Genomic DNA, 12,108 nt, shown 5'->3' on the forward strand with positions numbered 1-12,108 from the left:
GTACCCTTTCCTGGTCAGATTTGGAATGTCAGATATATATCCTATCCATTGGTAGTAAACATTCCACCCTCTAATTTCACATTTATTTTTTATGAATTTTTCAAAAGTGCCATTTTAACACACAAGTCTATGGGGAACGTTTTACGCGCGTGACACCTGTAAGTAATATGGGAAATCCCTAGTAGTGGATGGAATACCTGGCCAAACTCTTCAGTAGCAAACAATTTCTCACTGATATCAATATGTTTAGTCATCAGAAGTGGTGCAAAAAAATGGATTTAATGGCTAGCAGGGCTACATCAGGTAAAGTTAGTAGGTCTGTGTAGCCTAGGAATGTATATGTATATTGGTCAATGTATAGAGTCAAGGCCTCTTTATGTTCTGATTTATCATTGTTTTGTGTTAGTGTACATCACCTACTTAGCATTAGAAAGACCTTTAGAAATTCATCATGTTAAAATTGTTCTTAGGAAGGGGGTAGGTAGAGAGGAGATAGAACTTTGAGAACTTTACTAAAGAGAACTAGAGTGGTGCCTTCAAGAAGGTATTTAGAAAGGGGCACAGAGTAAGGTAAGGTATCTAATAGTGCTCAACTAAGGAGGGAGGGGGGGCTGTGTGCTGCAATCTTAGTATAGCCCCCCCCCCCTCTTTATTAAGCCATGCCATCTATAAAATTATTTTTCTTTCTCTCTCTCTCTCTCTCTCTCTCTATGTATCTCTTCCTTCTTACATCTGAGAGGCAACAGCCCTAGGAAGATTTTGAATAGGTCAAATGCAAATATACTAAAGTAGTATCTCATTCTTTTATTGTTTCCTCATCCAATCTCATGTATATTTGGTAATTATGTTTGGGACAGTTCTGGTATCCTGATATCTACACAGAATTTACATACACTTTTATATTACAATTGATAGGGACCTATATTGTCATTGCATTCACTGTTGGGCTATATGCAGGTAGGATTTGTATACATCCATAAATAGTGAAAATAACATGTATGGGTAACACATTAAAATGGGTCATTGCATAGAAAATAGGAATTTTCAATGTATTTCTTTGTGCTAGTGTGAGTGTACAGATATAAAAGAATAGAAAAGTAGCTATTCAAAAAAATAAAATACATAAGTCACATAATATAGGTTCCACGAGCCTAATTACATCAGGAGGGCTAAAGATATTCGTTCGACCCAACCCATTCGAATTTTTGTCAATTTGATATTGCTGATTGACAAAAATGTATGAATGTGATTCAAAATCTAACACTGATTCTAGAAATGGTAACTACTGGACTTACTTCGCCCAAATTGGGAAGATAAATAAGTAATTTGGAACTATTTTTTGACTGGCGGAATAATTAGGACTATTTTACTGTTTCAGTTGATGAATTCGATCGATTCATAGTTATCTTCATAAATGGCGATTTATTTTTAAAATGAGCTGGCTACGGTACCCTTTCCTGGTCAGATTTGGAATGTCAGATATATATCCTATCCATTGGTAGTAAACATTCCACCCTCTAATTTCACATTTATTTTTTATGAATTTTTCAAAAGTGCCATTTTAACACACAAGTCTATGGGGAACGTTTTACGCGCGTGACACCTATACCGTACTGTTAACATTTTGTCCAGGGTTGTTTACACATGGTCGAAAGCTGGCGGCATTTCGAAGAATATTTCAATGTCGTTTCGGGCCGCAGTGGAATACTTCAGAAATAATGATAAAAATTATATTTTAAACAAATCCTGGGAGGTTGATACACCTAATTTTGTACCTGCATGCCTTTTGATCTTGTGTTTTAATGACGACATATCTCAAACAAATGCATATTTCTCTACAAAGCATTTGTATAACTGGTTTCTCATAAGACAAAACAAATTGAAATACAGCATTTATTTCTCATGAACAACTAAATCCACAACCCTTGCAAGCAGGGGTGAACCCCCGTAAATTTTTGTTGGGTATGCTACTTTTGGGAAGATTAAAAATCACCTTCATTTGGTAGTCATTAAATACCACTTTTCCTTCTTTTTTCTTTTTGGCTTGTCAATTTTTTTTTAAGTTGACAGAAATCAACTTTATTCTATGAATATGAAGACCCCCTTCTGGGGGGGGTGGGGGTTCTCACAATTTTCTTTTCCCTTTCTTTTTAATTTAGACGGGGTGGGGTGGCACAGTTAGCCAAATTTGAGGGGCCCGATTTGTGTAGGCCTATGGGGTAAAAAAAAATTGAACCCGCAAAGCGAACTAGCAAAAATTTTGACATTTCGATATAAATAAAATTTTTGATGCATTTTTACATTTAAAAAACCATCATATTCACCCTTCTTCCTTCTCTTTTTTCTACCCTCCTTTTGATCATGAAACTTCTGGGGTCCATGGCCCCAAGACCTTATATTTAGGCCAATATCTCCATATCTCCCTCTGGATCGACACCTATGATGGCGACAGTGATGATCATGATTGATGTTGATTGATTATAATCCTATCCCACCCTCAATTTTAAATCAATTTTGATATGTTGGATAATTAAACAAAAAATATTTGTTTAATGGTTAACGATGCTAATTCTCGAATAAAGCAGTTATTTCTAATATGAAATGAGAAATACTGATGCAGTTATAATTAGAGAAGGTAGAAGCAAGATAACTAAAGAAATTAGTGAACAGGCAGTGGGGAGAAATATTCTCAATAGCCCTTTATGAAAAAGATCCAACATTGGTGGATCAAAAAGCTGCATTCTCTATATCTTGGAAAGTTATTATTCATATTTATATGGTTTGTTAGATATGTAAATCTACATGTTACAAGTTAATTATGTTCTTAAAAAAACTCAATGATTTTTTTCTTATTTCAAAACTTATAAAAAGATGAACATATCAACTGTAGAAGATGTGAACATTTTTATGAAAGATGGAAAAATAAAGGCAGCTCATTGCTAATCCATCTGCAAAAAGTAAAGGAATAGAAGCAAGCAAGTTATCTATTATAATTTACAGCATACAATTTTATTGCTAATATTAATTAATCAATATCATTTTACACTTCATGTTTTCATTAATTACTACTGGCAGTTATTTTAAATATTTTCTTTAAATTCACAAATACAGGTATTATAAAATTCATTCATAAATATTATCATTTATAATTACCTACCACATAAAATATGTATTTACAGCAATTGTTAGTTACCTGGAACATATGCAAAACAGAGACAACATCCAAAAAGTAAAGAAATATAGGGAGGCAATTGCTTTAATTCTGGGATTGGAATTTATTAATAAATAATCATCAAACATGTATCTTATTTTCATATATTACTTGTACTATATATTGCTATTTTAAACAATACTGTGTTAAATTCAAATATATATTTTTCAATAAAAATATCCAATATAATAATATTCATTATAACAATATTCATTTGTATCCTGCATCAAATAAATATGTTTGTACAACAATTGTTTTACTTTTCTGTAGAAAATACAATATGTGAAAGTAAGCATGCAGTTAATAAATTATTTCAAATTTCAAGAAAATACATCAAAGAAATACACATGAGTGTTAGTGTGGAATTTTGCTGTTAATATTTTCATTGAAATAATATTCATATCTTCTGTTCAAGTTTATCATCTTGATAATTATTCTAAATCATGCATATTTACAAATAATTTAAAGACATTTCTTACTTGCTGGACATTTAGCACATGTGTAATTTTATGTACAAATATTGACCTGCTAACTGGATGTTGTACAATATGAGCATACGATTGAGTTAATCAATATCTATATATATATGTACATATATTATTTCATTTGTTAACACAATATATCGGATACTTGGTTAAAACAACAAAGCAAGTTCTTATTCCTTGCAGGCAAGCTTCATTAGCCTTAATCTCAAATGAAGAGAGTCTGAATATTCAAACAATTCTTTTTTTATCAATCATTTTTCTACAGTCCATTAAATTTCCCTGCACACAAGAAGAAGTGCGTGATACCCAAAGACGTTTCTTCCTTCTGGCAAGCTTTCCCAACGTGGTTGGGGCTATTGACGGTACTCATGTTCGGATCAATGGAGTCCCCCTAGGAGCAGCCGAACATCTCTTTGTAAACAGAAAGGGCTTCTACAGTATAAATGTCCAACTAACATGCAATGCCCGGTATGAGATAACGAGCATTTCTGCTCGATGGCCTGGATCTACGCACGATAGCAGGATTTGCAGGGTAAGATTTGAAGGTTTTTTATCCTCCCTTCCCCCTCCCCCCCCCCCAAAAAAAATAGATAACATGAAAAAAAAAATCAACATGACTCAGTTAGTATTCTTGAACTGTATAAAGTGCTTTATAAATGTTGTATATTATTGTTATTATTTTAAGTTAGATGAATTCATAAGTAGGGCTATAAAATGAACCTGGAGCCATAACTAGGAATTTGGAAACATTATACTGAACAAAAAGAAATTTTCAGTACAATGAATACTATAAAATGTAAATGTACCTCATAGCTATAGATTGGGGATTTTGTCAATAACAACCACTGCTAATTCAAGCCAGAAGGAAGCAAATTGTGGTCTAGAGCAATAATGAAGCTAAAGTTACAATGTTAGTCACTCTTTATACAAATGCCAGAAGAACTGAGGGGGAAATTTTCATAGGAAATGTCTTGCTCTCATTTCAACAGACCAGCGTAATTGCCCAGGCCTTCAGAGAAGGAGCACTAAATGGATTGTTGCTGGGGGACTCTGGCTACGGCCTCCAATCATGGCTAATGACACCGGTTCCACTGCCAAGAACACGAGGAGAGAGAAGATACAATCAGTATGTAACAATCAATGCCACCATTTTCTTAGTTAATAATACCTACTGCATTACCTGTCCACTGTATACCAATAATATATCATATTTATCTTACAACAGATAACATGGCATTTGAAACTTCACTCACAATAATCATGTGTAAGAGTAAAGGAGCAAGAAAAAAAAATCCTGAGATCATCATAGATAACATTGTTTCTTCCTTAAGACAAAAAACGGCCGGGGGGGGGTGAATCAACCCCCTACGGCCACAGAACAACCAAAAAAGCCAGGCCTAGTTAGGGTTAAAAGACCTCTGAGAAGGAAATAAGTAGTCCTATTAATCTTCTCTCTCTCTCATTTTCAAACAGAGCTCACAGTTGCACCAGAGTTGTGATAGAACAAGTCAACGGACAATTGAAGTCTAAATTCCGTTGCCTGATTGGTGGAGGGCTCAACATGATTCCAGAACGAGCGAGCGATGTGATAACGGCATGTGCCTGCCTTCATAACATAAGCAAGCAGATGAAGCAGCCAGAGGTTGAACAGGAGAGGGTTGACGACGACGCTGGTGATGAAGCCAACGACCTCAATGAAGAGGGGGATGCCATGACAGGAAAACAAGTTAGAGATGACATCATTCGTAGTTTTTTTGCATAAATCAACTGTCAGTTTGTCATCCTTTAAATTTACTTGTACCAAAAATTTATCTGTCATCGGTTTTAATACCAAACTTTTGAAGAAAAAGTCCTTTACTATTGTCTGGTTGCTATAAAATTCCTAATCATCAATTGTAAGTTTTCATTTGAAACCATATCTAATGAAACAAATTAGAACACAGTACCTTTGTGTGCATTTAATGATAAATGCAATTATTTCCAATCACTTTCTTTCAAACCGTGATTGTTCTAACTATTCCACAATTGGTCTTTATAGTTATTACTTTCTTTACTCTATCAAAATTGTTTATGGAATTATGATTCATTCTCTGACACATTGCCACTAAGTTTGTTAAATATTTGCTTCAATAATTGAACTTTTTCTCTCTCAACCTCTAGTCTCTGCCTCATTACACCTAGCTTTTCCTTTTCACACTCCAGCAACTCCCACTGATAATCTGCTTTCCTTTTTCGCACTTGTCGAAGGTTAGAATGCTGTGGTTTTTGCCGTCGATCTTGTTGATGGTGTTCTTGCAAAGGTTGCACTTGCTGTTGCTGGGTCTGGAGTGACTGGTGTTGTTGTTGGGTATGGTGCTGTGTCTGGTGTTGTTGCTGTTGTTGCTGTGTCTGGTGTTGTTGCTGCAACTGCTGCTGCTGTTGATGCTGCCGTGTTGTCTGATATTGCTCTTCCATGTTATCAAAGTCTTCCGTATTCGTTAGCTGAAATTTAAATACAGTAAAATGTTAAAATTTTTACCTTTGAAATACAGAGACTTTTTAATCAGCAATGAAAAAACAAAAACTCATTTAGACTTTGTAAATATTTTTTATTAATCCAAAAAAAGATTTATTACTGTAGATCATCGTTAATAGTGCATGTATCATTAAATTGATATTTTCATAAGAATATTACAAATATCATTTTTTTGTGTGTCATTTAAGGTCTAATTTCATTACATCCTTTTTAAGTAAGAAAGCTGTAGAGACTCCATTTTTCTGTGATGAATAAAATGAAAGAGTTTGAGGAACATAAAAAGAACATGCAAATCTAATTCTTTTGCAATTTAAGAAAGTAAACAGAAAAAAAATCTGTATAATCCTGAAAATCATTTCCAAATCTAAAAAAAAAAAATCAGTTCAAAGCAGTATCTACGAATTAACGCTGCTTTCACTATCTATTCTTCAAGTAAAAAAGTATCTGTATACCGGGTGACATGTTCATAAAATGTCTAATGAAAATGTAAACTTTGATGTTTAGAACATCAAGATTTGCATTTTAGAAAACTGAAAAAATGGTGTCTCTAGTGTAAAGCGATAATATGCCCTTTCTATTGGAAAATTTCAAAAAAAAGAAAGAGAGAAAGAGAGAAATTGGGAGGGGAGATTGCACAGATCATAAAATTTACTAGTTTTATCAAATGGTAAAACTACAATTTACAACATGCATAATTTTTGTTTTATTTAGGGGGGAGGGAATCTAGGCTTATTAAAAGGTACCCCCCCTTCCAAAAAAAGCGGGCAATTTTCCTCATTTTTATAACAAATATAGAAATGTAAATATTGAAGATCTAGGAGATGAACAAGAGCAAAAGGTAGATTTGAAAAGGAGAAAGAGAAGAATAAGTAGTACAAGATTCACAGGTGTGCTTTGGCACCACTCTTGCATTCTTATGTAATTGTTTTCACAAGAACTGGTGGTGTATGTTTGCAGACAAAGTTTCTGTTTCCATTGTAAGAAGAGAAGAAGAAATATACAGAGGATACATGAAATATATGAATGACAGAAGAGTTGCAAATGAAGCATTAGAAATGATTACTCACTAAGGCAATTAAATTCCCTCCTTCACTATCTTGGCCAAGAAAGCCCATGCATGCAGGTTTAGGTAGCACCTCCATGACCATTTCATGGCGCTGATGGAATCTGGGTCGAGGGCCACCACCTATTAAGATGAGTTAATGTGTTTAAAGGATTTTCCTGCTAACTTCATGAACTTATCGTTGGGATAAATGAAAGTTCCTTCATTATGATGTGAAATCAATTGTCAATGTCTATCAAAATTATTTAGCAAATATTTAAGGTCCATTTGATTTCAACATGTGATTGACTTTTAGGAAAATCGAATTCAATTAAACATGAACAGCATTCTAATTGGCACAAACAGTAATCAAATTTGCACAGGATACAACATTACAAAGGTTCCAATGATCAATCAATTTCATCAACAAGCATGGAATTTTTGTATTTCATGCATCTTATTCTATATTATATGAACCAATAATTGTTAAAATCCTACGATGAATAAATTCACAAGGAAAAAACAAATTGTTACAACAGGACACATATTGGGTGATTTCAAGTTCAGTGTTGACCTTTTGGTGTTGGTGTTGGGTCAATTTTTACACAATTATAAGTCCAAACATAAAATGAGGATGGTCCCGAAAAGTCACTCACTAGTTGTTGAGATGTCAATAATGTGATCTGGATCAGTTTTACAAACTCTGAATAAGTTTTGGAGCTAGGGGAAGCAATCGAAATTTCAACACTAACACCAACACCAAGGCCAACACCGAACTTGAAATCACCCATTGTCGACGGGCATTCAAAGTGTTCAAATGTAGAACATACAATAATTTCAAAATGTAACCAAGGTTCGTGAAATATGTCTCAATCTTACCTGTACGTGAACGGTCATCACGGTACTTTTTGGCCCTCGACACCATCTTGTGCCATAGGTCACGGAGGTGCACACCAGGGGCCTTCTTGGCATTAGAAATGGGCAGACCACCACTCATCAATGTGGTGGCTGCCCTGTCCCATGCCTCTGCAACCCGTCCTTTGGTCTGAAAGGTAGACGAAAAAATGCATTAAATCTGTGTTTTGTTTATCAAATTTGATGTTTTGTTCTGAATGACACACACTCAATAACAAGTGGAACGCCCCTGGCAGTCTCGCCTGCATTACGCAATTCAATACAGCAGCAGTGCTGATGGTTAACGTTCGTTCATTTACCCTAAATGACCTTTGACCTTGATCATGTGACCTGACACTGATGCAAGATAATCAGCAATACTTGTTTAATCCTTTGTTCAAGTATCATGAAAAAGGCCTTTAAACTTTTAAAGTTATGTTGACATTTCAAAAAAACTTAACCATGGTCCAAGTTCATTGACCTTAAATGACCTTTGACCTTCATAATGTGACCTGGAAATTTGTGCAGAATGAGCAGTGATACTTGGTTACCCTTATGTCCAAGTTTCATGAAGTAGGTCCATATACGTTCTAAGTTATGACATTTCATAAAATTAACCTTGGTCAAGATTTCATTGTTGACGCTGCCATCGTCGCCGCTGCTATCGTCACCATCGGAAAAGCGGCGCCTATAGTCTCGCTATGCTATGCAGGCGAGACAAAAATTATGAAATGTTCTAGATATTTTGAACATAAATTTTACCATTTTCATTACTAGACTAATAATTTCTTTATTTATTAAACAGATTTAGTTCATTGTATGTTGTAAATGTAAAAAGGTGTATGTCAATATTTTTTAACAATAAAAAGTCTGTGCTGATGACCACAAGAAACACTTTAAAAGTTCAAAATCAAATCAAGATTCATTCATTTAATGAAGCATATGAAATGAAATTTAAACAAGATCAATTATACAATTTATCAAGTAAAACAATTTGGGAACATTGAATGAAACAAAACATATTTTGTGAGGAAGATTGGGAGGATATGGAGAAAATGGCAAGAGGTGAAAAGAGGGTTGAGAAAGACAAATTAAAAATGATAACTTGCATTTAAAAAGATGAAGCTGAATAGGATTATAGGATAATTTGCATGCATACTATTGAATGTTGCAGGGACCTTCATAAAACAAAACTCGATTCTGGATGATTATTTCTTTAATTTTGACATTATAAAATTGATAGCAATAATAAAATTTATTTGAAATATTGGGAAGATTGCGATACAAGTTACAGAAATAAGAATCCTGTAATAACTATTGTCTGCATATGAATTAAACTGGTACTTGGATTAAACAATGTCATGGTTTCTACAATAAAGTGGTACTTACATTTGGCTTGTCACTACACGGAAATAATTCAGTGTAATTCTCTCTCACATATGAACATATCGCCTGTACTTGGGCGTCGTTATATGTTACTCTCGGTCCATCCTGTTTCAAAACAATGGAAAATTTAAAAATAAAGAATGGATGGAATTTACAATGAACACTGGCCCATTTTATACATCAAAATCAGACCTAATTTCACTAAAGTTCATGTTACAAAAAATATCAATGATGAAGTGCTCATTCAGCATCCTGCTAAAAAAAATCATGTAATTTTTCCAAGGTTGAAGTTAAATTTATAACAATGGTAATTGTCTCAAAAATATGCTCGAAATGACAAAATTAAAGATTTTAGCACTCTGGTGAATGAAAAAAAAAATGATTCCCAAGACCAAGTCTACGTCACTTGCACTCTGCAACCACCCTGTCTGTGGTGGGTCATACATTAAACATTTAACATACATTAAAATAAGTCTTTAAAATATCACTTTTGAGTTTTGTGAAGAAAAAAAAAAAAAAACACCCAGTTCCAGTCTTAGGAATCATATTTTTATTCACCAGAAAGTCCAGAGTGCTCAAAAGCTTTAATTTTGAGCATATTTTGGTGACCTCTATGGGTGGAAAACTGAGATTGATGCAGATCTTCATCTCCACAGACTCTCTTTAGAGTTTAGAGGCTAATTAGAAAAAAAAATTTTAAAGAATCCAATTTAGTTTTGGGCCAAGACATATTTTTTTATGATGAATTAGAATCTACTGAACTAAAATAAAATGTGCCAAGAAATCAAGCATTTATCCATTCTAGATCAAGAAAAATAAGTCAAACATTGACAATCTTATTCATGTTCAATTTCATTTCATGTCTATTTTCGAACAATAAATTATGGATTTATCATGGATTTATCTTGGATTTATGTAAGTTTAACACACATGGGTTTCTAACTGAGGACAAGATTATCATAATATTTATGGGTGAACATTGGATAAGTGGTCTACGTTACATCTATTAGTAATACTAATAGATCTCACGTAGAGCATTTATCCAATGTATTACATTCAAGGACGAGGTGCTCCATAAAGATAAAGTGCGATCGAGTTTGGAAAACTCTGTGGGGATGATAGTTAAATGTCAGAAATTATTAATAAATCCCCAGAATCTGAAGGCTTTTTATGTCTAGGCCTAGACCATGTGCACTCTGCAACCACCCTGTATGTGATGAATCTATGCATCATACAACACACACTCAAAAAGTCTTTAAAATACCCTTTGTGACAATAAAAAAATCAGTTGCCATTGATTAAGTTCTGATTTTCTAGACTTGGGTCTTTGGGGAATAATTTTTTTTTTATTCACCAGAGCGCTAAAAAAACCTCTTTAATTTTAGGCAGATATTTATGACAACTTCTTTTGGTGGAAAACTGAGATTGATGGCAATCTCCATCTCCATAGATAGTCACAGACTCTCTTTTTAATTCAGAAAAAATAATTAAAAGAATGCATTCTACTAGTACTACATTCAATGTCAAAACAAATCACGCATTTGATTTATCCCCCCCCCCCCCCAAACAAGAAGTCAAGAGAAAAAAAACCAAACATTATTCCCACTTTATTTCACCACACAGGGGTTACTAACTCAGGACAAGGTTATATCATAACCTTGTACATTGGATAAGTGACCTAGACTAAGTATAGCTTTAGTCTAGATCTAGTACAACTACAACTAACAAGTTACAAGTACAAGTTAGAATTGTCGAGCTCGCGTACCATCATTTTCGCGAAAGTAAAAAAAAACACAGAAAGGCATTGGTGGGACCACAATGAGTCTTCTCGCACCAATTTCATGCCTCTAAACTGTTGCTCCAATACCATTCCGTATCAAGGCAATCTAAATATTCAGGCCAATATGCAAAAGTAATATCATTATTTTCATTTCATCGGCTCAAATACTTTCAAAAACTGTACTTACCGTCGGTTCTTCTGTGTTCGTGTCCACTCCTAGTACCAATGAGGTCCAACATTACATGTATGGACCTCATAGGCGACATCAGTAGTATTTTTGGTTAGAAATCTCTGAGAACAGGATATTTAGGCAATTATATCACAAGTACAAGCTCTATTCCTTTCTCTTATTTAAATTATAATTTTATAGTGTAAATGCATCGTTAGCAACAACAAAAAATGAAAGAAATGAAGGGGAACTTACATTTTCACGGCTTTTTCCTGATTTTCTGGGCAGCTGCTCTTCTCTTCTGACTCGCGATCGAAGCTGATATGAAGATCACGTGATTCGCGTTCTCGTCAGCTGATCGGTTGGTTATTCTTTTCGTCAGACGTTAATAATATATATTTTATAATGCTAGCATTCATCGCTAATTTAGGTGAAAGAGATTAGAGTTAAACAGCGCCAGGTCGGAATCATAATTATTTGGGAAGAGTGTATTTATACACTCGATCTCATACCTGACGTAGACGGCGCTATTCAACAAATGCACAATCTTCAATATAAAAAATAAAACAGAAAGAACGCCTTGAACACAGGCCAAAATGCCTAACGATTTATCCGCGGCATTAACA

At 34.2% G+C, this 12,108-nt stretch overlaps 2 protein-coding genes across 2 annotated transcripts in view; one reads left to right on the forward strand and one right to left on the reverse strand.

Moving 5' to 3' along the window:
* Positions 1–5,492, forward strand: part of LOC129261059 (putative nuclease HARBI1) — a 27,418-nt gene extending 21,926 nt beyond the window's left edge. The window contains exons 3-5 of the mRNA XM_054899095.2: positions 3,777–4,228; positions 4,686–4,822; positions 5,170–5,492. Of these exons, the coding sequence (XP_054755070.2) occupies positions 3,777–4,228; positions 4,686–4,822; positions 5,170–5,458 (878 nt within the window). The 3' untranslated portion in view covers positions 5,459–5,492. The remainder of the gene's footprint in view (positions 1–3,776; positions 4,229–4,685; positions 4,823–5,169) is intronic.
* LOC129261057 (G-box-binding factor-like) overlaps positions 1–11,869 on the reverse strand; it is a 13,371-nt gene extending 1,502 nt beyond the window's left edge. Inside the window, exons 1-5 of the mRNA XM_064114486.1 lie at positions 11,738–11,869; positions 9,537–9,638; positions 8,133–8,298; positions 7,279–7,397; positions 1,604–6,177 (exon numbers count right to left, since the gene is read on the reverse strand). Coding sequence (XP_063970556.1) covers positions 5,773–6,177; positions 7,279–7,397; positions 8,133–8,250 — 642 coding nt within the window. The 5' untranslated portion in view covers positions 8,251–8,298; positions 9,537–9,638; positions 11,738–11,869 and the 3' untranslated portion in view covers positions 1,604–5,772. The remainder of the gene's footprint in view (positions 1–1,603; positions 6,178–7,278; positions 7,398–8,132; positions 8,299–9,536; positions 9,639–11,737) is intronic.
* Positions 11,870–12,108: the final 239 nt, after the last annotated feature.

This window comes from Lytechinus pictus, unplaced genomic scaffold, assembly GCF_037042905.1.
Source record: "Lytechinus pictus isolate F3 Inbred unplaced genomic scaffold, Lp3.0 scaffold_19, whole genome shotgun sequence".
Classification (NCBI taxonomy): Eukaryota; Metazoa; Echinodermata; class Echinoidea; order Temnopleuroida; family Toxopneustidae; genus Lytechinus; species Lytechinus pictus.